At 37.5% G+C, this 25,292-nt stretch overlaps 1 protein-coding gene across 1 annotated transcript in view; it reads left to right on the forward strand.

Moving 5' to 3' along the window:
• The window catches only part of LOC306856652 (succinate--CoA ligase [GDP-forming] subunit beta, mitochondrial-like), a 115,235-nt gene that overhangs the window by 28,204 nt on the left and 61,739 nt on the right, over positions 1–25,292 (forward strand). Inside the window, exons 3-6 of the mRNA XM_079396015.1 lie at positions 19,104–19,203; positions 20,834–20,924; positions 23,615–23,767; positions 24,803–24,892. Coding sequence (XP_079252141.1) covers positions 19,104–19,203; positions 20,834–20,924; positions 23,615–23,767; positions 24,803–24,892 — 434 coding nt within the window. The remainder of the gene's footprint in view (positions 1–19,103; positions 19,204–20,833; positions 20,925–23,614; positions 23,768–24,802; positions 24,893–25,292) is intronic.

Below are 25,292 nucleotides of genomic sequence, written 5' to 3' on the forward strand. Positions count from 1 at the left end.
AGCTTATGTTTCCGAGACAAGCAACTTTTATATGTGGCATTTCCGAAATCCAAATTTAACGGGCTAAATCTAAGAGGTGGACTAATGTCTGTTAGTTGCACTTTTCAAACCTCATTCGGTTTTATGTGTGAGAGGCTATGGATGCTTTCCAGAGGCTCACAGCTGTAATCTTCTTCTTATCTTACTCTACAGAACAGGCTTTAGCGTTCCATTTCGCCCTTATTCTATGTGACCAAAATATTTACTTTCAAATGGGGTTTATTGTTCATATGAGTTTGATTCTGCAGTCCAGGTGCTGTTTCAGGCCAAATGTTGAGGTTGAGACATCGTTTTTATCTGACTCAATTTGGAACATATTTCGAGATGGCATTTCCAGTCCAGCGCATTGAGTGTTTCAGCCTGGTTCCTGTGGGATAGGGCAGGGCCCAGGCCTGGGCGACATGTACGAGGTAACCAAGCGAGACGTGAAGGATTTCTGTGACTGCGATAGTGCAGTGAGCTGTTCTCCCCAGTGCAGAGATGCCACCCCACAGTTGGGCCCACTTACCCATGCGGCAATTCAGCTGACAGCTCAATTCGAGCTCTGCGGTTTACTGCTCCTCAACCACAGCAAACAATGCTTTTAAAGAAGCAATGTTATTTATTTATTTATTTATCAGAGTTATTTGCAATAAGCTAAAGTGTTGAAAAATACAGCTGCACTTCCTGTTTTGGCATGCTTACCATCAACTTTATTATTATTATTGCCCTTTTTGTCTTTTTATCAGTAAGAACTCAGAATTAATTTATTTGTTTAAATTTTAAATAATATTTAAAATATTTTATTATATAAAAAAAAAAGTAAAAAGTAAAGTCGTGACGTATTGTCAAGTATGGTGACCCATACTTGAAATTGGTGCTCTGCGTTTAACCCATCCAAGTGCACACACACAGCAGTGAGTAGTGAACAAATGCACACACACACACACACACACCGTGAACACACACCCGGAGCAGTGGGCAGCCATGCTGCAGCGCCCGGGGAGCAATTGGGGGTTCGGTGCCTTGCTCAAGGGCACCTCAGTCGTGGTATTGAGGGTGGAGAGAGCGCTGTACATGCACTCCCCCCACCTACAATCCCTGCCGGCCGGGGGCTCGAACTCGCAACCTTTCGATTACGAGTCCGACTCTCTAACCATTAGGCCACGACTTGTATATTAAATACATTTTATTTATGTACAGATCTAAAGTTTGCAATATATTATGTGCAGTGATAATTTGGTATTATTTATACAGTGGGTAAAATAAGTATTGAACACGTCACCATTATTCTCAGTAAATATATTTCTAAAGGTGCTGTTGACTTGAAATTTTCAGCAGATGTCGGTAATAACCCAGGTAATCCATACATGCGAAGAAAACAAAACAAATAATTTCAGAAATTAAGTTATTTTAGAGCACATTTCAGAGTGGCCTTTTATTGTGGCCAGCCTAAGGCACACCTGTGCAATAATCATGCTGTCTAATCAATATCTTGATATGCCACACCTGTGAGGTGGATGGATTATCTCGCAAAGGAGAAGTGCTCACTAACACAGATTTAGACAGATTTGTGAACAATATTTGAGAGAAATAGGCCTCTTGTGTACATAGAAAAAGTCTTAGATCTTTGAGTTCAGCTCATGAAAAATGGGGGAAACAACAAGTGTTGCCTTTATAATTTTGTTCAGTGTATTAATATTTTGAATGATCTTTTATGTTTATGTTTTTATTTTAATTTGTTTGGTTTAGTAATTGAGTTTTTATTTTAATTATTTTTTTTCAGATTTTTACTTAGCTTTCATTTGGTTTTAGTTTATTTATATTAGTACATACATTTTAACTTTATTTTGTTATTTGCCAAGGCAGCATTTCTAATTTTCTTTTTTTTCCCCATCTAATCACATTTGTGTTGTTCCTCAACCCGTATGAATTTATTTCATCTTTTGAACACAAAAGTACATGTTTAGCAGAATGTTAACCCTGCTTTCTTCCATAAAATTAAACTAAAATGGGGACCAAGAGCTGTCAAGCACAACAAAGTATCATTAAAGTAGTCCACATGACTCATTCACTGTATCCCAAAGATTTCTGATTTTTTTATGAGAAACAAACAAAAATTTTGGTTATTGATTAAGCTTGACTGTATGGAAAAGAGCAGCTTGAACACTCTGCTAAACATCTCATTTTGTTTTCCACATAGAAAAGGAAGTCATACTGGTTCCAAACGACACGAGAGTGAGGAAATAATAATTAAAATTTCAAATTTTGAGTAACCTATCCCTGAAAGATAGTAGGAAGAATTCATTATACTAGCTTCTGTGGAACAAAGATGGAATAATACTGTTTCATCCAAGTGACAAGTGACTGGGCTTAAAACTAAGAAGGGAGTGGTGAGTTTCTTTGTTGACGTTCTTGCTTTGTTTGTTGACTGACTGTAGGCCATGGTGCTAATGATCCCACACCTGTCTATAAAGTTGAGCCTGTGTTTGGCACAGAGGCAGGGGGCTGCCCATTTTAAACAACCCCCTGTGCCGTTAAGTAATCTGACTGTCAAAGAGGCAAGTCTGATGCTGCCTTCATCAGTCACCAACCGCCACTCGATTATGCAGCTCTGCTTGCTGCCAAAACACACACGCGTGCACATTAACACACACAAAGGAACAATAAGAGAGTAGACAAAAGATAAAGTGAGTGCGAAAGAGGGCGAGAAAGATATAGGAGGAGAAGATAGAGAGACTGAGAGCGGGGTCACACAGCATAGCTAAAATATGCTACTGTTGACTTCTGATTGGTCGATAAGGTGGGAACTTTTTGCCACCGTGTTGAGACGGCGCAATAAATCAAAGTGAGAATGGTTGCATAGCTCAACCATAGAAAGACTCTCAAACTATCTCCACCTTGCTCTTGTCCTATTTAAGAGGGAGAGATCTGCCCAAGATTGAAGTGTTTGGGAATTGGAGAGGTTCCTCATTTTTGTCTGGAAACAAGCGAATTTCAACACCTGTAATCATAAGTGAATCCACCTCAGAGAGAGGTCTTTTTATAGGTAAAAATAAATATGTAGGGTGACGCGGGTTCCAGTATAACCCCTATTCCCAGAACACCATCTTCTGACATGAAAGGAAAATAAATGTTAATCATTACTTTCGCTGCCTTCCCATCCTGGTACTCGCAAACAGATATTTCTCAGCCAATGAGAATGCTGAATCATATTGGCCTGTTTTGTTTTTGCCGCAGGTCCTGTTGACAGATGCATCTGCTAGGTAAATGTTGATGGATTTGTCTGCTTGAATGTTCCAGAATGGTTTTCTCACTGTCGGAATTATTCAGACCCAAGCAGAAGAAACACAGATGGAGAAATATTTATTCGTAGACAAACTTTTGTACAACAAAATCAGGCAAACATTTTCTTTTCTTGCACTATTCTTTTCTTGCTTATTAATTCAGAAATTAGGGGCTGTTATAAATGACAGAGAGTATTAGACTGACAATTAAAAGGAGAGGGATGTGTTAATACATTTCACAGAGGTATGAATATTCAAAGTAAACAACAATGGTTTATGCATGGCAGTCAAATCTCATGTGTCCTTATTAGAGAGGCAGTGACTTTCATATGTCAACCTACAGCGGTATGCTGAATTATCCTGATATTCAACAACCCTTAGAAGAGAGACAGAGGTATTTGGCATAATGTAGAGTGGTTTTACATATATAGTTTGACTCGGCAAGAGAAAAGGTTTTGATCGTAGCCTTACAGGAAAATTTGATGGTGACATAAGTTACTGTCAAGCTATTCATTTTGCTGAGGTCTTGCCGCTGATCATATTTTCTTAACAGCTTTTTATATCATTTGGATTGAGGCCGTTATCAATCACGACCACTGCTTTTGATCTTAGTGGGGAATTGTTAACATCATAAAACGAAAGCTCATGCTTGTTGCACCTATGCCACATTTTCTATCAGCACACCATTGCATGCAGACATGAGGTTATAAAATGTTCCTCTTAATTAAGGATAAACATTTTTATTGGATCATTTTACAGTGGTAAAAATAGGATTTGCTTTTTTTATTATTAAATTAATTATAAATGATTAAATATTAGAATGTAAAAAATACTCTTTAATCGCCATCAGTTGTGTCCAGTTGTGGTGAGATCGGCAGCTTTGACTCTCAGAGGGCCTCAGAGCATCCATGCTTTCACACTTCTCTTCTCCAGGCTCTTCATCAGTGGCATCACACCATATGTCTCTCCGCCGACCCACCACTCTGCTACATACGCGCCATCTGCCGAGTCCTCCCTCGTTCTGAAAGCCTCCTCACTCACAGAAACCGACTAGTATCCCATAATGTGATATACTGTAACTCCATATTTGAGGTATGACTCTGTGTGTGTTATGGTACAATGGAAAAAAAAAACATTTAAAGGGATAGTTCACCCAAAAAGGAAATTACTCACCCTCATGTCGTCCTTCGTTCATTTTCATAGCACAAATTAAGATATTTTTGATGCATTCTGAGAGCTCTCTGACCCTCCCATAGGCATTTTGGAGAGTATGACATGCGTAAACAACGTGAGCAACGTATGTATGTGGATATGCTGTTTACGTTGTTTAAGCTTTTATCTGAACGTAAACAGCGTATCCGCATACATGCGTTGCTCACGTTGTTTACTTAAAATTACGGTTGAACCACTGATGTCACATAATTTTTAAAATGTTTGCTACCTTTCTGAGACTTGATCGTGTTAGGATCCTAGCTGTCTATGAGAGGGTCAGAGAGCTCTCAGAATGCATCAAAAATATCTTAATTTGTCTTCCGAAAATGAACGAAGGTCTTACTCATTTGGAACGACATGAGGGTGAGTAATTAATGACAGAATGTCCATTTTTGGGTGAACTATCCCTTTAAATAGATTTCTCTTTGTGCTTAAATATTCAATTTTCCCCAAAAGTTCCATACTCTCTCTGGCAGATTTTAAATTTTAGGGATGCGCCAGTATTTAATTTCTGGTCGATACCAAAATCCAATATTTATTTTGCTGAAAATAGGCCATATTAAAAACTGTTTTATATAAATTATATAAAATCTGTTCTATACGGTTTTGTGAAATAGATAAATAAATAAATGGTTCTAATAAATATTTATTTATTAATAACTTTTTTAAATGTGTGAATTAATTTAAAATTAAAACTTTTTTTTTTTTCATTAATCTACACTCTGTACCTAAGTGAAAACAGAATTTTAGAAATGTCTGTAAATTTATTAAAAAGAAAAACCTGAAATATCACATTTACACAAGTATTCAGTCCCTTTGCAACAACATTTGACATTTACCTCAGGTGCCTCCCATTTCTCATTGCTGAGATGTTTCTACACCATGATTGGAGTCCACCTGTGGTAAATTATATTGATTGGACATGATTTGGAAAGGCACCCACCTCTCTATGGCTGTGTCCAAATTCAGGGTCTGCATCCTCCTTAGGATCCTTCCTACCCGGTTGAAGGAGGAGGGATCCTCCGACGTCCGCAAAACCCGGAAGTCGGTGTTTGTGAATTTGGACAGCCTACCCTTCTTTCAGTTCCCTCCCTTACCCGTTGTTCATATCCTGTCGCCTAGCAACCGTGACAGCGCCAAGCAAGAAGCGGGAAAATGGACAAACAAACAGTTATTCTCCTCATTTTAATTCTTTTGGAAGAAATAAAGCAATTAAATAAATTAAATACTTTCTTTGCTCGTTGTCGGAGAGTTTTTTATATCAGACTACAAGACAGTCACATCCAGGTAAGCCATTATAGCCTATTTTTATTTGTTTTTAAGTATTCTACTAATTTCTCCTACAAATTCATTGAGCCGAAACACAAACTTTAGCTTGTTTTGTCAGAGAAACTCCTCTCCCACTCCGCTACCGCTCGCTTCGTCCGCCATTACGCTCTGCCGAAAAGAATTATGGGATAGGTAGGACGGGAAAGGATCCACCACACCCATCCTTCCAATTCGGGGAAAAGGAGGACGTATTTGTGGGCCGCATTTGAAGGATCCTACGAATTTGGACAGCCTTCGTCGCGGCGCTGTGACGTAACATCCTTCAAATGAGTACTCCGAAGGATGCAGACCCTGAATTTGGACACAGCCTATAAAAGGCCTCACAGCTGACAATGGATATCAGAGCGAAATGAGCCATGAGGTGAAAGGAACTGCCAGCAGAGCTCAAGAGACAGGTTTGTATCAAGGCACATATCTGAGGAAGGCAACAAAAAAGTTCTGCTGCACTGAAGGTTCCCAAGAGCACAGTGGCTTCCATAATTCTCAAATGGAAGAAGGGTCTTCCAGGACTCTTCCAAGAGCTGGTCGCCCAGCCAAACTGAGCAATTGCTGGAGAAGGGACTTGTCTAGACTGGTGACCAAGAACCTGATGGTCACCCTAGTTGAGTTCCATGATCATATATGCAGATGGGAGAAACCTACAGAAGAACAAACATCACTGCAACACTCACACCGATCTGGGCTTTATGGCAGTGTGGCCAAACTCAATCCTCTCCTTGGTCAATTTACACAAAAGCACCTAAAGGATCCTCAGACTCTTAGAAACAAGATTCTCAATTCTAAGCATCATGTTAGAAGGACACCAGCTCTGCTCATCACCTGCAGAGTACCATCTCAAAAGTAAAGTGTGCTGGTAGTAGCCTCGTTCTGTGGGGCTGTTTTTCAGCGGCAGGGACTGAGGGACTCATCAGAGTAGACGAAAAGCTCAATGCACCAAAATATTGAGATAGCCTTAATGAAAAGTCTAGTCCAGAGCATTCAGAACCTCAGACTGGGCCGAAAGTTCACCTTCCAACATGACAATGGCCCTAAGCACACACCCGAGGCAGCACAGAAGTGGCTTAGGGACAACTCTGAATGTCCCAGAGTGGCCCAGCCAGAGCTCTGTCTTGAACCCTATCGAACATCTCTGGAGAGACCTGAAAGTGGCTGTCCGCCAACGGTCCCCATCCAACCTGACCTTGAGAGGATTTGCAAAGAAGAATGGCAGAAATTCCCTTAATCCAGGTGTACAAAGCTTGTTGTGTCATACCCAAAAAGACTCGAGGGTGTAATTGCTGGCTAGGTGCTTCAACTAAGTACTGAGTAAAGGGTCTGAATACTTGGGTAAATGGGACATTTCAGTTTTTCTTTTTAATAAATTTACAGACTTTTCTAAAGTTATTTGTTTTTCACTTTGTCATTATGAGAGTGTAGATTAATGAGAATTTTTTTTTTTTTTTTTAAACAATTGTAGTATAAGGCTGCAACATAAGAAAATTGTAAAAAAAGTGAAGGGGGTCTGAATACTTTCTGAATGCACTGTATATCCATGTGTGCTGAACCTTAAAGGGATCATGAATTGCCTCTTATTTTCTTTTATTATTTTGTACTGTTCTCTGAGGTCCAATTATAATGTTTTCAAGATTTTTCCATCAAAAAAACACCATAATTTAGAAGTAATAGGCTATTTTCTAATTTCTAATTTCCTGGTTTTGACATCCTCATCAGAACACTTCGTTTGAATGGGTGTTGTGCATTGTAGACTCGGATGTAAATGCCAACTGCTATGATTGGCTAGCATTGTGTGTGTTTGCTAGTACATTCCTCATAGATGGACGCTGCTCCATCTTGGGTCAGAAACGCATAAATAACTCAATACATATCAGGTGATCTGCCTACTCGCACTTGTGTTGCAACATTACTGTTAGATCCAATATAGTCAGTGCAGCATCGTTTCAGTCTTTTTGAAAATCCTGCATCGAATTGAGCCTTGTTTGTAAACGAATCTGCAGTAAAATTAAGTGAACAAAGACCGAGTTCTTGCTGACATGGTCTGGATCTTCATTAAAAATAAAGTTCCTCCACTCTTTCCTAACGTTGGGATCAGAAGGAAGGCAATGCAAAGACTTTTTTTTCTCCATAGCTTGGCACTGTACAGTGTCTTATTGTCGTCAGAGCCAGATTCGTTATCATTTGGTTTCTGCATAGACCAGCACGTTCACATCTCCTGTAAACACTACATGCATGAATCGGTGGGTGGGGCTAAACAGGCAGAGATGTTAAGGCATTGATCTTCTGCGGAGGTGGCATTTATAAATCATAGAGTAGAACATTCCAAAAGCTGTTGTTTTGGCAGACTGTTTTTAAAAAAAAAAAAAAGTCGTGACGTATTGTCAAGTATGGTGACCCATACTCGAAATTGGTGCTCTGCCTTTAACCCATCCAAGTGCACACACACACAGCAGTGAGTAGTGAACAAATCCACACACACACACACCGTGAACACACACCCGGAGCAGTGGGCAGCCATGCTGCGGCGCCCGGGGAGCAATTGGGGGTTCGGTGCCTTGCTCAAGGGCACCTCAGTCGTGGTATTGAGGGTGGAGAGAGCGCTGGACGTTCCCTCCCCCCACCTACAATTCCTGCCGGCCGGAGACTCGAACCCGCAACCTTTGGATTACGAGTCCGACTCTCTAACCATTAGGCCACGACTTCCCCTAACGGCAAAGTTAGGGGAAAGTTAGTCTTTTTAGACTAACGGCAAAGTTTTGACTTCTGAAACTTTCTGGATGTTTTTATTGTACAATGACCTCTTATGTCAAAAGATCAAGGGAATTTTAGATTCTCAGTTTATGACCCCTTTAATAATAGTTAAATCGTTAAAATGTTGCATGTTGATTGTTTTCTTTTTCTCATATGATTATTTATTTCATTTTTTATTATTCTGTCATTCACTTTGATAGGCTGTCTCTGGCACAGAGCTGTTGGCCGGCTGGTCTTGTTACTTTCTCTGATCTGCGATAAAAGAGATTTGGAAGTTTTTTTTTTTTTTTTTTTTTTTTGGTTGTTGTTGCTCCCCCCCCCCCCCCCCATTAAAAAAAAAAAAAATTCAGTGCTAATGGCGTCCTTTACCACTGAATGACTAATGGAACTTTGGATCTCAAAGGAAAAAAAGTCTTTCCATAATACAGAAAGCTACAAATTTATGGATCATAAAGAATAGTAATTGGAGAAATGATTTGTGCAGTGGCTTTTAGAAATGCCTTTCAAATGATTGTGCAAATACACACAAAGGGAATACAAGCTGCGTTTGAGAGAGCTCACAAATCAAAATGTAATTTTGGTTTGTTGACGGCTCGGCTGCTTTGATATTACACATGGCACATTATCATACCTCACGCCTCCAGACCTCACAGTGCTGCCAGTGTTCTACAAGCAGAAGGTGCAACACCATTATTTTGGTGATGTGGACTCTAAATGGCATGTTTTATTAGAGGTATTCCATGGTCCATTGTGCACCAAATTTAGAAGAAGAAATGCAGCTTTTCTTTTTGTTCCCTTTCTTTACTGACTTTATACTGTAGGTGTCTTTTTTCAGTTGTCTGGATGCTGAGGTATTTAGGAAATTGTTATTGCTGCTTAGGGGTGTAAGGGTTCACAAAATTCACGGTTCAGTTCGATACGATGCAGCAAAAAGAAAGAAATGTCAGAGAAATTTCCTTTTATTTACATTTTATTTATTAAAATTTTTTTTTACTTTCTAAATCAAAAGTCTATTAATTAAATTCTTGCTTATTGAACTGTTGTAAAAATCATTTGTAATCATGCTGCTTTTTGTAGAGAAAAACGGCACTCTTCTGTGATATTGATGAACTATATAAAATTATGTAAATATATACATTTTATATAGTTAGTTGTGTATGGTTTTATAGTGTTTTTTTACTTCATTGTTGTATGTCTGTATTTATGTAGCACTGTGGTCCTGCGAGGCACGACATTTCGTTCCACTGTATGTCCCCACATGTAGCGGAATGACTATAAAGCTCAACTTGACTTGACTTGTATTTTCTGCCCCCATATCTTGAATTTTGCAATCATTCTAAATGCATTTTAATAGACTGAATCATGCAGTGAAAGTGCATCACTCTCTGTGAGCATGCACACTAATCTAATAGGATATATGCTGTAATAGGTTTAGTCCAACAAATCGTTCGGTTTGTAATGCGTACCGAACCAAAAGCCTCATACTGAATGGTTCAATACGAATGTGTGTATCGTTACACCCCTAGTAGATAGCACGTGTTACTGCTGTGAAAACAGAGATTAAAAGGTGTAATAACAGCTTTTTTTCCTGACATAACGCACCGGAATGAACTCGTATGATGAAACTTTATGATTTTTTCTCTGTGAAACACTGTTATTGTCCAAATTTTTGAAAGCTATATGATTTGATAGTCACCTAGTCTAGGACTTTTTTGAACTGAGTAGGACCAGACTTCCATGGAATTTTTGAGATGGAGAATTTTTGTTTTAAATATAAAAATATATTCAAATAATTTGTTTTGGATTTTTATGTAAAAGCCACTGATTTACAGCTGGGCGATATGGCCAAAAAAATTATTACAATATCGGTCGATATCGATAATCATCACAATAAATGTCAAATTTGTATTTCTTTAAAGTTTAAAGGCAGATTTTTGCTTCAAAATGAAAGTTGTAGAAAACAGACAGTTAATTCTGGTTTTAAACTACTCTTTATGGTCAAAACATGACAAACATTTCACGTTTCACATTTTCACGAGTGACTAAATGGTCCGTGTGGTGTTGTTAAAATGAGCAGCGCTCTTTCGTTCTGCTTTTGCTGCCTAAATATTATATCGAACATTTATCAAACTCTTGTTATCATTTTATTGAGAAAAATTATATCTCATTAATTATCGATTCATTGCCCAGCTCTATAATGATTTAAGCATATAGAAGTAAAAAGTAAAAAAAAAAAAACAATCTGCATTGTCAATCAGCAACTAACTATCTTATTAGTCAAGTTGACTGTTTTTCCCCCTTTTCTTTTTGTTTTTAGCATGTTTTTAATTAGCATCATGTGCTTTAGCTGTTAGTTTGCACATTGATTAAATGTTTTAATTAGTATGCTAATTAGCGCTGCCGCCTAAAATATCAAAACTAAAAGAAAAAAATCTACATCTAATCAGTTGTCGGATGACTAGTCAGCCATTGTGACCCATCTCTACTCCCTAGCCTTCCAAATAACCCTTAATACCATAGCACTTCTGGACACTGAATTATCTGATTTTGTTTAATCCGGGTGTCCGTCATCCACCCAGTTTCTTGCCAACGTCTCCTAAGTGAGCCTGTAAAATCTGAGCAGTAGCTCTGCTCTTCACAAGGAGCTGAAGAGAGATTGGGGACAAGACTGCGATGTTGATTGACATGGACATGGATGTTGACAGCTTGTGGAGTGTTCCAGAGAGTGGAATAAAGCGGCGAGCCAGCCAGAGGTCAGATACCGCACCTGGATTTATACACTCACTCTGGCTCAATCACAGACGGCCTGCCTCAGAAGCGAGGCAGTGTTCTCTTACTCTCTCTTCTTCTCCTCTGTTTGATATTGTGCTGGGACAATGAATCAGAAAGGGTAATGAAAGCCTCTCAGCTTCCCTGAGGAAACTTTCCTCACTTAATTACTTCAGCCTCCTCTAGTGAGCTTGAAAAATGCTTTTTTTGGAGCCAGTGCAATCTCTCTTGTATTAATCCCTCACAAAATTCATGTTTACCATGCAAGCAAACAGAGTATAACCAATCTGTATCTTGTTAGCTCTTGTGAAACGGACAATTGATCATCTGTAGAATTAACTCAAAACGTTAAATTTGAGGCAAAGCGCATCAAAGATTTTGTAAACAAAGTTTCAGTGCTTAAATGAGTTCGGTTGGTGTTTATGTAATGTACTAACAACTAATTAGGCTTCCGTTTGATCGTCTAGACATGAAAAATCACCTAAACTTTGGAGGTAACTACTTTGGAAATAACATGTCAGTCAGCTAAAGTTATATGAGTGCATATGAGCTTCAGCAAAGTCGCTGACATTTTGACTAGTCAGCGGTATCATTCTATGAACCTGTACCACTGCATAAGTTCCCAGAATGCATCAGGACTGACAGGAATTCAGCACACAATGCTGTCATACAGGAAAGATGGATGATGCGTGGAATGTTCTTACCATCATTACCTAGCTGGAACCCTGAGAAAAACTACCATTCTCGTGCTAGTTCATTATTTTCCCCATGCAAAATCAAGTCACATGTAATTTTCATTTAATTTCACCTCTTTTTCTCATAGAAAAGCACGCTGTAAAGCTTTAATACTATTTGCACGCTGCACACCCGCCGTGTTTCCATTCACTGTGTCTGATGTAGGTGGGTGAGATTTGAGGTAAGGTTAATGTACCACGCTCAAGGGCACAGTGAACAGATTTTCAGTTTCCTGCAGCAGCAGAATGGCTTCGCTGCCAGATGTTGCTGCGGACAGGCGGAGAATGGAGGCGAGATTTCTATAAGAAGAGAGAAGATGATGAAAATGTATGACAAAGGCTTACAGATGGAGTCTGGAATGCTAAATATAGATTTTTTAATAGGTCAGAGCTCCTGTTTCTTCTGAAACTTTAACCTTTAAGTTCTTTTCAATTTAATTATTTTGAACTATTTACTATAGTGCTTGCAAAGCAACACTGTATTGATTTTTCTCCAAATTCTTGGTTATAAAATCTGAATTTTTGTTTGTGTGAGCTTTGTACATGTGCTATATGCGATGGTGCTTATCACTGTGACATGTTTTCTTTTGAAAAAACAGACCAAAATAACTGATGACTCATCCTGCACTGCAGATTTTAATCCAATCAAATGCAGTCTAGAATGAAAAAGTCCCTGCCCCGATAATAACTGCAATGACTAGTAAAGTAGAATGTCATAGTTGATGGCTGTGACGTAACTAAAGCCTATAGCCCGTTTAAAAAAATAAAATAATAAAAATAAAAGTATTTACAACTTTTTATTTAAACTTCTATCAGCCTTTTTTCTTTAACTTTAGATTTTGTAGATTTAAATTTAAAATTACTTATGCTTATTTAAATTTAACTTAACCAATTAAACCCTCTTTGTCTTATTGACAGAATGTTAGTATACTAAATGTTTTTATATTTCTCATTTATTTAAGCCTTTACCCTGCAAAGGTGGTGCTGTGTTGTTAATTCTTGTACAGACGTCTGACGCATGCTAAGTATTTAAAGCCTAAAAATGTAAGATTACCTAAATCTTAATATGTATTTCTTAGCAGCCTTCTAAGCCCTAGTATTTACTTCAGGAAACTAATCTTTAATATGCTGTATTTTAAAAGCATTCGAATTCTTACAAACTTGATGTTTTAGCTGCAGCACAACAATTTAGTTTTTCTTATTTTGGCTTCTTAATTTTGCATTCAGTGTACCTTAGTAAACTGCAAATTAGGGATCCATTTACTGTATATGAGACGATAATGAAATAAAACAAATTAGCATGCTGTGTTCATTTTCTAGTGCACTGTGTGATTTTCTGTAATGTGATCTTGTGAAATCTTGAATACATTCAAGAGAATCGAAGTAACCTATTTGCCGCCTTCTCCAGCCTGTTCAGGTGGTTCTCAAGGTTTTGTGGCAGGTTCTTTACTTTGCTGCATCACTCTAATGGAGGTGGGAGATCATTATGAAGGATTGTGATGAGGAGCAGGTGGATGAATTTAACAAGAACTCAGCTGTCAGTGCTGTGGTGACAGCTGAAGTTGAAATAACACGCATGCAACTTGAGACAGAAGAAATGGCCCTCTCTTATCAACCTCTGCCCTGTTTCCAAGCAGACAGGCATCATTAGGAGTTAGAGCCAGATCATTGTTCCGCTCGGACTTGTTCCTTTGCAGGCAGGAGCAGACGCTGATGTCTAGAGATGGAAAACACTGCAGCACGGCGACTCACACAGGTCAAGCATTCGAGTCAGAGCTGCGCTCTGTTTATCATCCAACAACAAATTAGGACAGAGAAAAGCAGTATTTATGCATTATGGTATAAATATATATTGCTTTAAGTTTTTTTTTTTTTTAGTTGCTTGCCTGTTAGGCCAGAGTATCGATTCTGACTCTCAAGGATTTCATTCCATTTATATATTGTTACAACTGTATTATTACATTTGAACAACAGTCAAATGTAATATTGTGTTTATGATTATTATTAGTAGTAGTATTTTCACAATTTAAAATGTATCCTATTTTAATTGCAGATTGCAAAATGCAGATTTGGTGCTCAATAATGGTTGTAGCTTCTGTAGAACCTATCTGTCTGTCTGTCTTCTGAGCAAATGATGTTTTCCATTGCATGAGTAAAAAATAATACAATAATTGGCTGTAATCGCAGTGACTGCGATGCACTCAGAAGGTAGACCCTGTTACCCTATTATCTTGGGATGTTTCATTTACTAATATTTGCCCTATAGCAAAACATTATTTTCAGTCAGCAGTACACCCCCACAGTCCTCCTGTTTAGTATGTTTTTCTTTGTCTCAACCCATTGTATGGCCTTAAACACACATGAGGGATCTTGACTGCCCCGTGTTTTCTCTCAGCTGTCTGAAACGGCACTGTTTCCCCTGAACCCCGCTCCACACCCCATTACCACAGCCCCATTGTTCTCACTGAATATCAAACAACAGGACACCTCTGTGTCTCATACCCTGCAGTCATGTCCGCAGCCAGAGAGACATTAGGGACTCAGAAAATAAGTAACAGTGAAGCAGAAGCAGCAACCCAGCGCTGAACTACTGACTGCTGTCATTGGTACATGAGCTTCAAGTTCATTTGAACTCGTTAATGAGGAACTGGGGCATCTGTATTACTGCAATTACTTCTGATGCCATGCGAACTGTACAGATCTATTTGCTTCATGTAATTTTTTTTCTAAATAGTATGTTAGGGCAAGAAAATATTAGCGTTTCACTTCAGTAGGCAGTAGTTTATTTGTTTATTTTAAACTCTTGCTCCTGGGCAATTTTTTATACTTTTATTTTTGCCCACATTTAAAATTATGAAATGACAGTAATGCAAATTATACCCTGAATGAACAGTGTATGTTCATTTAGCATTCAGTTAAGTTAATTAATGAGATAATCAAACAGTGTACTGAACAAACACAATGTTGGATGTTTTGTTTGTGAAGTCGACCTTTGATAATTTGGCAAACTTAAAGATGATCCTAGCTTTCAAGAAAATGGATTTTTATGTCATTAGATGTATGACGCAATGACAAGTTAGTAATTATACAAGATGACTTGATGAAATATTTGATTAAATATGTTTTAATAAAATATTGACTAGTAAGGATATAGATATATATGGATCTATTATTGTTACAAGGCATCTGTGAGTCTTAATAAAGCATTAATCTCTTTTTATTTTTATTTTTATTTAAAACAGCTTAACTTTAGTATTAAAAATGTGTATGTTGTATATCTAAATGAGAGATTCCAGTGTTCTTATAGTTAAGTACAGTCTTGATTCTGTTAAACATGCAGCTAACATTGTGTGTTCAAAAATAAATCAATTAAAAAAATAAAGTTATAAATACATTTTACAGCTCCTAGAATGCCATTGCAATACAGAACACTTTGCCAACTATGTCTTATTTTTTGCAACAAAGTGTGAGTATATACCAACCCACACTTCCTAAAAAAAACAGTTTTAGTGTAAGGGGACAAAATGTGTTTTCTCTTAGTTATCACTCGACCCGTCTCTGCCTCAGACACGCAGCCCACAGAACGTTCACAGAGCATTTGATATATATTGTATTGTACACAAAAGTAGCAAATGCAGGCATACACAACATGCATGTAAATACTTTTGTGTTGAAAAAAAATAACCTGCCTGTGAGGCTTTTGTGGTCTGCTGATCTTGAGAAGACAATGTAGGTCTTGCACCTGAAGCTCCAGGCTGTTCCTAGAGAGAAAAATGTCTGCATTAACTTTATATATCATCTTGAGATGTAACTTGATGTGTAGCTTCAGGTTAAACAATCAAAAAGGCAGCTTTCTTTCTTGAATGCATTTGAAGTGTCACTTTGTGATGGGTGAATTAAATTGTCAACATGAGTGTCGAACTGTACGGTGTTACAAAGTGTAAAAAAAAAAAAAGATATATAAACTCATTTTAGAACCATAAAGCCACGGGCTATGTACTTCCTCCACTTTTTAATTTGCTGCTCACATCATTAATCTATGAGAAATAAGTGGATGCTGTGAATTAAAGTGCACCATTTGGCACGGGCATTACTCCTGCACTCACTAAATAGAGATAATTGACATGAAGTGATGGATTGCTAGTAATGTACTGAGATTCTGGATACCATCCAGTACTTTATTTGATAATGATGATATACATGTATATATTTCTACAAATTGATATGCATGCAGGCATAAAGTACTGTATAATACTTACAATCCGCAAATGTAATATAGATACTACTGTTCAAAAGATTGAGCTCAGTATACATTTTATTTATTTAATTTTAAAGAAATGAATACTTTTACTAGAAAAAAAAAAAAAACGGTTTCCACAAAACCATATTAAGCAGCACCACAACTGTTTTTAACAAAATCATAATCAGCATATTCAGTGATTTTTGGCACTGAAGACTGGAGTAATGCTAAAAATTCAGATTTCCATTACAGGAATAAATTACATTTTAAAATATACTAAAATAGAAAAGTCTATTTACATTGTAATAATATTTCAAAATATTACTACTTTTACTGTATTTTTGATCAAATAAATACTGTTTTAGTGAGGAGTCTTCTTTCATAAGCTTTAAAAAGCCCAAACCTTTTAACGGTAGTGCAACTTTAATTAAATAATTTTTTATTATTAAGTTATAATAAAAAATGTGTGTAGTATTTTACAGTACTTTGACTGTACTGTTCTCACAAAATGTGTTAGAAACTTTAACTGGGACAATTTTAATGAGCTAGTTTATTAATCTCAAGTCTTCTCACAAAAACCCATTAAATGATATAAAATTCTGTAAAAGCACAGCTGTTGTTCACACAAACAACAGTTTGTGTGTGCGTTTATGAATATTGCTGAAAATCCTGTTCCACCTCCAAAAGAGCTTCTCTGGTTAACAGCTAAATTCACAAAATCCACAGGGGTGTTTATGATTTCTGTATTTTCCTGCTTACAATGTATTCATGAGGTCACACGCGTCTAAAATACAATAAACTAATTGTCATGAACTAATGAAAAATGTTATTTCCTTCTTGCTCAATTTTTGTCTTTTTTGTCAACAGACATTTTGCATTTTCCTTGTACTGTACATGCCTGAATGTAAAGTTGTTCTCCTCTCCTTTCTGGTCATAAAAGGAATAGTTTACTCAAAAATTAAAATTCTGTCATTTATTCTCTCTGGTTTGCTGAACACTCCAGGTATAATCTGTCTGTAAATTTTTCCATCTCAATGTCTCTCTCTTTCACTCATTCCCTATCACTCTCATCTCTGGCTCTCTGTAGTGCTCATCACATTCCCATGTGCAGGAGTTTCCTGTCTAACACTATCAGATCTGTTATTCTTCACTCTCGCCTGCCTCTCCTCGGTTGTTATATCTCTCGTAGTTTAGATTAAGTGATCCAGCGGCTTCCGTATCTCTGTTTTTGCCACTTCTGCATTCTTATCCCTTACGGTCGCACGCATGATCAATGCTATCAGCTCTGTGTGGCAGTGATAAATTATGCATGCGCTCCAGTCAATGGCTGAGTTGTGGTTTGGTTGAGACACAGCGGTGATAGTGAGTCTTAATCAGCACCTAAAGTGTGAGAACTCTTAACGTCCCCCCCGTGGCCCATAAAGAGCGGCGTGGCTCTTTAAGAATGAATTATGTGGGAGCCGTGGACTTCATGCTCCATAATGTTAAGATGTTGTGCATTGTGGGTTCAAATCTGAATCCCATTCTTCACTGTTCTCATCATCATTTCCTGCCCTGTTGAAATGATTAAAAATAACATATATACACTATAGTTCTGTAGAGGTGGTAGAAATTTGTCAGCCGGTATCACTCAAAATGACATCGCTGTGCTATCATTTGCACGAGTTATTAAGCATTGCGGTTTAAACACAAGATTGCATTTTAATCTAAATGCAATTAGCAGCAAAAGATAACTCATTTTGCTACAGTATATGCATGCACTATCTGAGAGTTTATGAGAGCGCTAGAGTATTGAATTGGTTAAATACGCTTGTATGTGTCAAAATGCCCCTCTTTGCAAGTATCCTCGTAAATACAGTGATTTAGCCCTTAAGTGAAAGCAAACAGCTGAGAAAGAGAACACAGTATATTGAGCCAGGCAGCTCTTAAAGTGACAGCAGTCTAATATCCCTGCTGTCTGTCATTCATGATAATCAAACAACAAAAGACTGAGAGAAAATCTCTCACCGCTCTTGACTAAATCACTTTTGTAACTTTAATAAGAAGAAATATAGATTTAATTTATACAGTGAATATGCAATGTTTTTATACAGTAGCATTTCTTATTTATTTATTCTACTGTACTTTTTTGTCCAATTGTTTGTAATTAGTTTCTTATTCTTATTTAATCGCTGACTGTTTGCTTGTGTTCAGTGAGCTTGAGTTTTTTTAGGCTAGCATTCATTTTTTCTGATATTATGAAAGTATGAAATTTCTATTTCTATAATTTTGATATCATAAAGACCTTATTTAATGACTATATTGTGTTAGGATTATATATATGTGTGTGTGTGTGTGTGTGTGTGTGTGTATGTATGTGTCTGTGTGTATAGTTATTGTGAAATACAATTACTCATATTGTGGTATAAGATTTTGGTCATATTGCCCACCCTTATTCTGTACTATTGTTATCAATACTTCTCAGCACTAAATTAATTAAAAGCATATTTATAATTAATATTTATATTTTGACAGAGCTCCACTTTTGTCTTCCAGATGCTTCAATTGGTTTAGAGCACCTGTCAGTCACTAGCTCTTCTGATTTTTCTTCTTTTCTCTTTTTTTCCCTGTTTTTTTCCCCCAGATGCCTGCAGGACATCACAGTACATCTTTGAATTAATTTTTAGTTAGAAATAATGACAAAATTGCTAAGCGCTACATTGTATCTGGACCAGTTTTTTTGGTATCTTGAGGCTCTAACCTTTTTTATTATCACTTTTGTCACTTTAGAAGCGAAGGAGATTGTCCTGAAAGCTCAGATTTTAGCGGGAGGAAGAGGCAAAGGAGTGTTCGACAGTGGCCTGAAAGGAGGGGTGCATTTAACAAAAGAGTAAGTACTTGCCAAGACCCATTTTCTGAGAAAGAATAGATCCTGCTTTCCTGTCTGTCATTCCTCTTAAAACCCTTGTCATTCTTTGACACCCTGTATTTCTCACCAAGAAAATAGAGCAGAATATCACTCTACCCTCAGCAATTGTGATGTCCTTAAACCTTAGTTGTAATGTGGAATGATGGATTCCTCAGCTGAACAAATTATAAGTGTTATAGAAACTATAAAAAATGTTGTGAAAAAACCCTTGAGAATGACGAAGACGTTTGAAATATAGCAATCTCTGAAAACTTTACCAGAAAGCCAGGAGTTTTCCTCAAGTAGGGGCTGATTTATGACTGAATGCCTGTGTCGTGTATCACTGTCACGTAGTGTACTTTGGCATTCGGGATGAAGAGAATCATCCAGAGGAAACACTCTGAAACGCAGCCTGATCTGTTTTATCTAGCAAATGAGCACAGCGCTTTTTGTGGCCCTGAGAGATCCTCTAGAGCGGAGGTCCCCAACCACCGGGTTGCGACCCACTACCGGGCCGTGGAAGAATTCCTACCGGGTCGCGAGAACGTTCGGGGGAAAATGTGTATAGATATGACACTCTGTTATTTATTGTGCGTAAATGTATGCTATTGATATGGAGATGCAATTTGACGATTTCATGTTAAATTAGTGAATAAAAGATTGCTCTGATCTGTCATATAGGCTATTGGGGCTTAAACGGATCGCAGTTGATCCGTGATATACGGACCAGCGCTCACAAGAATAGAGACATGTTTCAGACAGCGTGGCATACCAATTTGTTTCCTCTTTCATGTATCCTTGTGTTTAAGATACATATACATGGGGGCTTGCGGTTACGTCGCAATACTGGAAATATTTCTGTTTTAAACCATAAAGGCGAGCCGATTGATATCACACAAGCAACGTGCAAACTTTGCGCAATAGTTATGATTGAAAATGCAACTGTATGGTTTCTAGGGATTTGTATGAAAACAGTAATCTAAATACACTTAGTATAAATACACAAAAATATCTATATTCCATTACTCCTTTAATATATATATATATATATATATATATATATATATATATATATATATATATATATATATATATATATATATATATATATATATATATATATATATATATATATATTGTATATAATAAAATTCAATATGAAAATTCCAGATTTTTGCCATAATATCATAGTAAATGCATAGTAAATGATGGTGCTTTGTGGATTGAAAATCTTCTGACTTCATCGTTGCGCAGTGTTTCTCCTGTTTGTCAGTGCTGATGAAATGAAAATGAATTGAGATTGTTTACTGTGATGTATATTTTAGGTTTGTGAGACTTACAATAGTTTGTTACAGATTAGTTGTTCATATGACAACTACAGATACTGTAATTAAAGGCGTACATATTTACAACAGAGTTTTGATGTATAAATTAATAGTATTCTATAATTAATAATGTTATTCTAAAAAAAAAAAATACAAAAATCATGATCCATCTGGATCAACTGGAAGCGAATCTAAGTTTGAGAAACATGCATTTATGTATTAGTAAAGCAATTGGTTATTTGAAAGTCACAGTAAATGAAAAGTATAAATATGTGTCTCTATTGCAGTCCTGCTGTTGTTGGAGAGTTGGCCGGTAAGATGCTCGGCTTCAGTCTGACCACCAAACAGACCCCTAAGGAAGGAGTGAAAGTGAAAACGGTATTAAATAAAGCACTTTGTTTATCTCTGGCATATTATCTCTTTTTAATGCTTTTGCACTTGGAAATGAAATCCTCTCTCTCTCTCTCTCTCTCTCTCTCTCTCCGTTATCCTTGTCTTCCTGGCTGCAGGAGAAAACTGTATAAAACTATTATAATACACATTTTTTCCTTTCTGTCATTTGTTTTTTGTTTTTTTTAAGAAATAAATATTCTTTTGCTGATAGCTGAGTCTTAGGTCATTGAGATGAATAAACCGTGCGAGTCAGACCTCGGTGTGCAGGGAATGTTGGTAAACATTTCCATGTGTCACTAACAAGCATAAATATCATTTTCCTCCCTCTTTCTCTGCTTCTCTCTATGTCTGACTCCCACACAGACCAGCGTTCTCCTACAACCACCCCGTATGTTTATCACTGTTTATCTCTCTCCCCCTCAGGAGGTAATGATGGCTTCCTGTACTTAGCACATGTTTGTCCTCTCATCTTTAAACGCGGCCTAGAGCTCCCCATTATCATCCGCTTTTATTCCCGCCAGCTTCCCCTCACGCGACCGCCCCGAAACTTTTTGCACAATGACGGCATCCCATTTTTGTCTTTTTCCTGCTCGAGAAACAGCCACGGGGGGTGGAAGTGCACGGCTGGAAGAGTAGGATGGATTCATAAAGGGAGGTGGTGAGGAGGAACAGAGGGTGGGATATAAGCGAAAAATAAATAAATGCTTTAGAAATGCCAGCTCGAGCGTGTGGCATGCACCCCCCCACCCCCCACATATTTCTCTCGCTGCATTTGAAAGAGTGTCACATTTGCTATTCAAGAACCCTCTGGTTTCCTTCTCACATGGATGCGTTATTGTATAATGAGGTTTTCCTCATGAATTCAGAACACAATATCGGTTTATTGAGAGGAAAAAGTATCTTTTGTAAAATTGTGTCCTCCTTTAAGCCTTCAGAAGATGTTGTCTTACTTCACAGCAGTGATTGGGACCTGGATATTTGACTCATATAATATATGAGAAAAAAATTGGTCATGTGGAAAGATGTATTATGTAGAATGATTCTGAAAATTCAGCTTAGTGAACATAAGAGACATCCTTCAAAAACATTATAAAATCTTACTAACTCCTAACTTTTGAATGGTAGTCTGTGTATAAATAATTGTTTTGTTGTTGCTGCATATATGTAGGTCAATGGCTGATGTTTGGTTGAAATAAATACATAAATATGTATTGAATTCATTTTGTACTCTTTATAGCTCTCAGCCCTAGAGGAGATTGAATATGAATGAGGGTTTGAATATGAGTGGTGTTAAAAGGATGTAATTGTGTTGTCAGTCTCAGAGAGGAAGGCTGCTTGTGAGCTGTCAGTGTCTCACCAGGACTCTTCGTTAATGTGCCGTTTTTCACCCAACTTTGTTAGCGCAGTCTGTCTTGTTGGCCTTCTCTCTTTCTTTTCTGCCGTAATAGACTGTGAAGTGAGGAAACAGAGTAAAGGATAAAATAGATGGAAGGACAATTCAGGAAATAGAATGAACAGGGGTGCAAACATTTGGCTTTCTTGTTGGCTCCTTCACAAGCTGAAAGGAATAAAAATGGACTCGGGAGCTGGAGATTGGAGTGTAGGGGGGACTGGGACAGTTGTAACACTCTAAATTTCTTCAGTCTTATACAAGTAAGAGTGATAACATGTATTTAACACATGCTCAGTAGCGTTCTTTTCCTTCCTGAGTGTGATTTCCCCCTTTTTGGTGTTAAATGTTCAACTAAAATATTTTTTTTATATAAAATGGCCAAAATGTAAGTTTTGATGATAATTTTATTTTCTAGTTTGTTGGTTAAATGTTAACATGAATGAGAGAGATGAATGACACCTCAGATTCATGTAGACCAGGGGTCATCAAACTTGATCCTAGAGGGCCGGTGTCCTGCAGAGTTTAGCTCCTCAACACACCTGCCTGGAAGTTTCAAGTATACCTAGTAAGAGCTTGATTAGCTGCTTCAGGTGTGTTTGATTCGGGTTGGAGCTAAACTCTTACTAACTGAAAACTTTATCCATCCATCCAGTACATCTATATCTGCGTGTGTTGTTTAACAGTGAAGAGGGGACAGTCTGTTATTGAATGTAAAAATGTTACAAATACACCTTGTCTCCCCTACTTTTAATTTAATTTTTTCTTGTCTGAGTGTATTTTCTTTTGTTTTATTTGTGTGATTTGTTTTGTCTTGTTTTATTTTTTAGCCTTTGCACCATTTATTTGTCAGTGAAAATGGGACAGTAACACCCAATGGTGAGAAATAGTATCGGGGTGCGCTGCAGGCGAAATTCAAACCTACATAATCCATTTGATTGTTATGGCTCTATTGAGTGTTATGGAACATGTCAAGTACACACGCTGGCACCAAACCTTTGTCTCCCCTTGCTTTTCTTCCTGGTTCCTTCCCTCATCCTTTTTTTGTGTCACTTCTCTTCTATCACCTTTTTATTAGTTGTTATTTCAGCCCCGTTATTGGTGGTTCTGTCTTTATCCACTTGCCATATCTCATCGAGCTTCATGATGGCTGATTATCCAGTACAAGAAGTAGTTGCTGTGTCCTGCTTCAGAAATAAGTCTGTTAATACACCATAATGAATAGATGACACTCATTGATGAATCCCGTCTCACCTGGTGTTTGTTTGTTGTTTGTGCTGAGCAGGTGATGGTCGCAGAAGCTCTGGATATCTCCAGGGAAACATATTTCGCCATTTTGATGGACCGTTCTTGTAATGGACCCGTGATGGTGGGCAGCCCCCAGGGGGGTGTAGACATAGAGGAAGTGGCTGCCACCACGCCAGAGCTCATCTTCAAGGTATCTATTCTATCTGATTGAAAAGGTGTAGGAATGAGTTACTTTGTGATTTATTTGATAAACTTGCTTGTAAAAAACTAAAAAAATACAGATATCTAAGTTGCTACAAACAAAATATAGAAGCAGAAGTCTTTATTTATTTATTTTTAGACCAGTTTAAAAAGTGAGCATTTGAGAATGGTTGAATTGAGCTGGAAAATGTAAGGAAATGCCATATATTAAAAGTTGTGGTAATGTCAATAATAAATGTCTCTGATGTAGGTTAAGATTTATGTATTGTCTCCTCCGGGAGAAATTTTCTTGGATTAGAGACCTGTTGCACCACCAAACAAATGCAGACATTTCATTAAATACATAATATTATCCAACACATTACAATACATTTTCAAAAAAGAACTAAACTGTTCAAACACAGATAATCACAATGTCAAACTTACCCAGTTTTGAAGCAAAATTAATTGAAATACATAAAGCCAGATCCTTCACTAAGCTGCATTTAAATCACAGGGTTTTTTTTTGTTGGTTTGTTTTTGTTTTTTGGAGAATTTTACAGACACATACAGAGTTTAAATGCCTTGAAATCTCTATGAAAATTATTTTTTATACCAGTTTTTGCACAGAAAACTTTTTTTGTATAATAGCCCAGTCCACCATTGTAAGTGAACCACTTTTTTTTTTTTTTTTTTTAAAGATGTATGTTATGAATCTTTTAATGGACTTCTTCCACAGATAAACTCATATTAAGGCATATAACAGCTGTTTCTCATTCTTGTAGCTCTTTGTGATATCTGGTTTAATGCATTATCTCTCTTGTCTGTGTCCATCTCTGTATACAAGTGATCTTTAAGAGATGGCCTTATAATTGCAAAGTCATTGTAAGCCGTTGTGCTCGTCTTTTTCTCGTTTCAGTTTAGCTGCATGCCAGCCAGCACTTAATTGCAGCTCTCTTGATTTTAATACGAACATCCGCTTTGTGTCAAATTTTAGCTGATGGTTGGTTTTCTCTTGCTTTCTCTCTCCCATCTCTTGCCTCAGGAAGTCATAGATATTTTCGAGGGGGTCCGAGACGACCAGGCACTACGTATGGCAGCTAATTTGGGATTCAAAGGACCATTGGAGAGACAGGTAATGGGTTTGGACTGAATCACTGCCAAAGAGATTGTGCCATTAGAGTGTGTGCCGTTAAGCACAGCGGCCCTTACCTTACACCCCCCCAGTCGTCCGCTATGTCTCCATTTTCGCTCATGGAAAAAGCAAGAGTAATGGACATGATGACTCTGCCAATACAGTCATTAAACATTTCTTGAACGTGTTTAGGCCTCAGCAGACATCACCGACCATCAACAGTTCGTGCTTGTACATCGTTCACATAAACTGCCACCTATAAACCGGTCACAGATTTGCTGTGACTGCCTTCGCCGTAAACGATAAGCACAAGTTTAAATCTGTAAGATTTAATGACATTTATACCAAGGTCTTGTACTGGGTCTCTGAGTGACTCCTGTTTCCTCATTTTCACAAAATG

Source organism: Barbus barbus, assembly GCF_936440315.1.
Source record: "Barbus barbus genome assembly, chromosome: 37".
Lineage (NCBI taxonomy): Eukaryota > Metazoa > Chordata > Actinopteri > Cypriniformes > Cyprinidae > Barbus > Barbus barbus.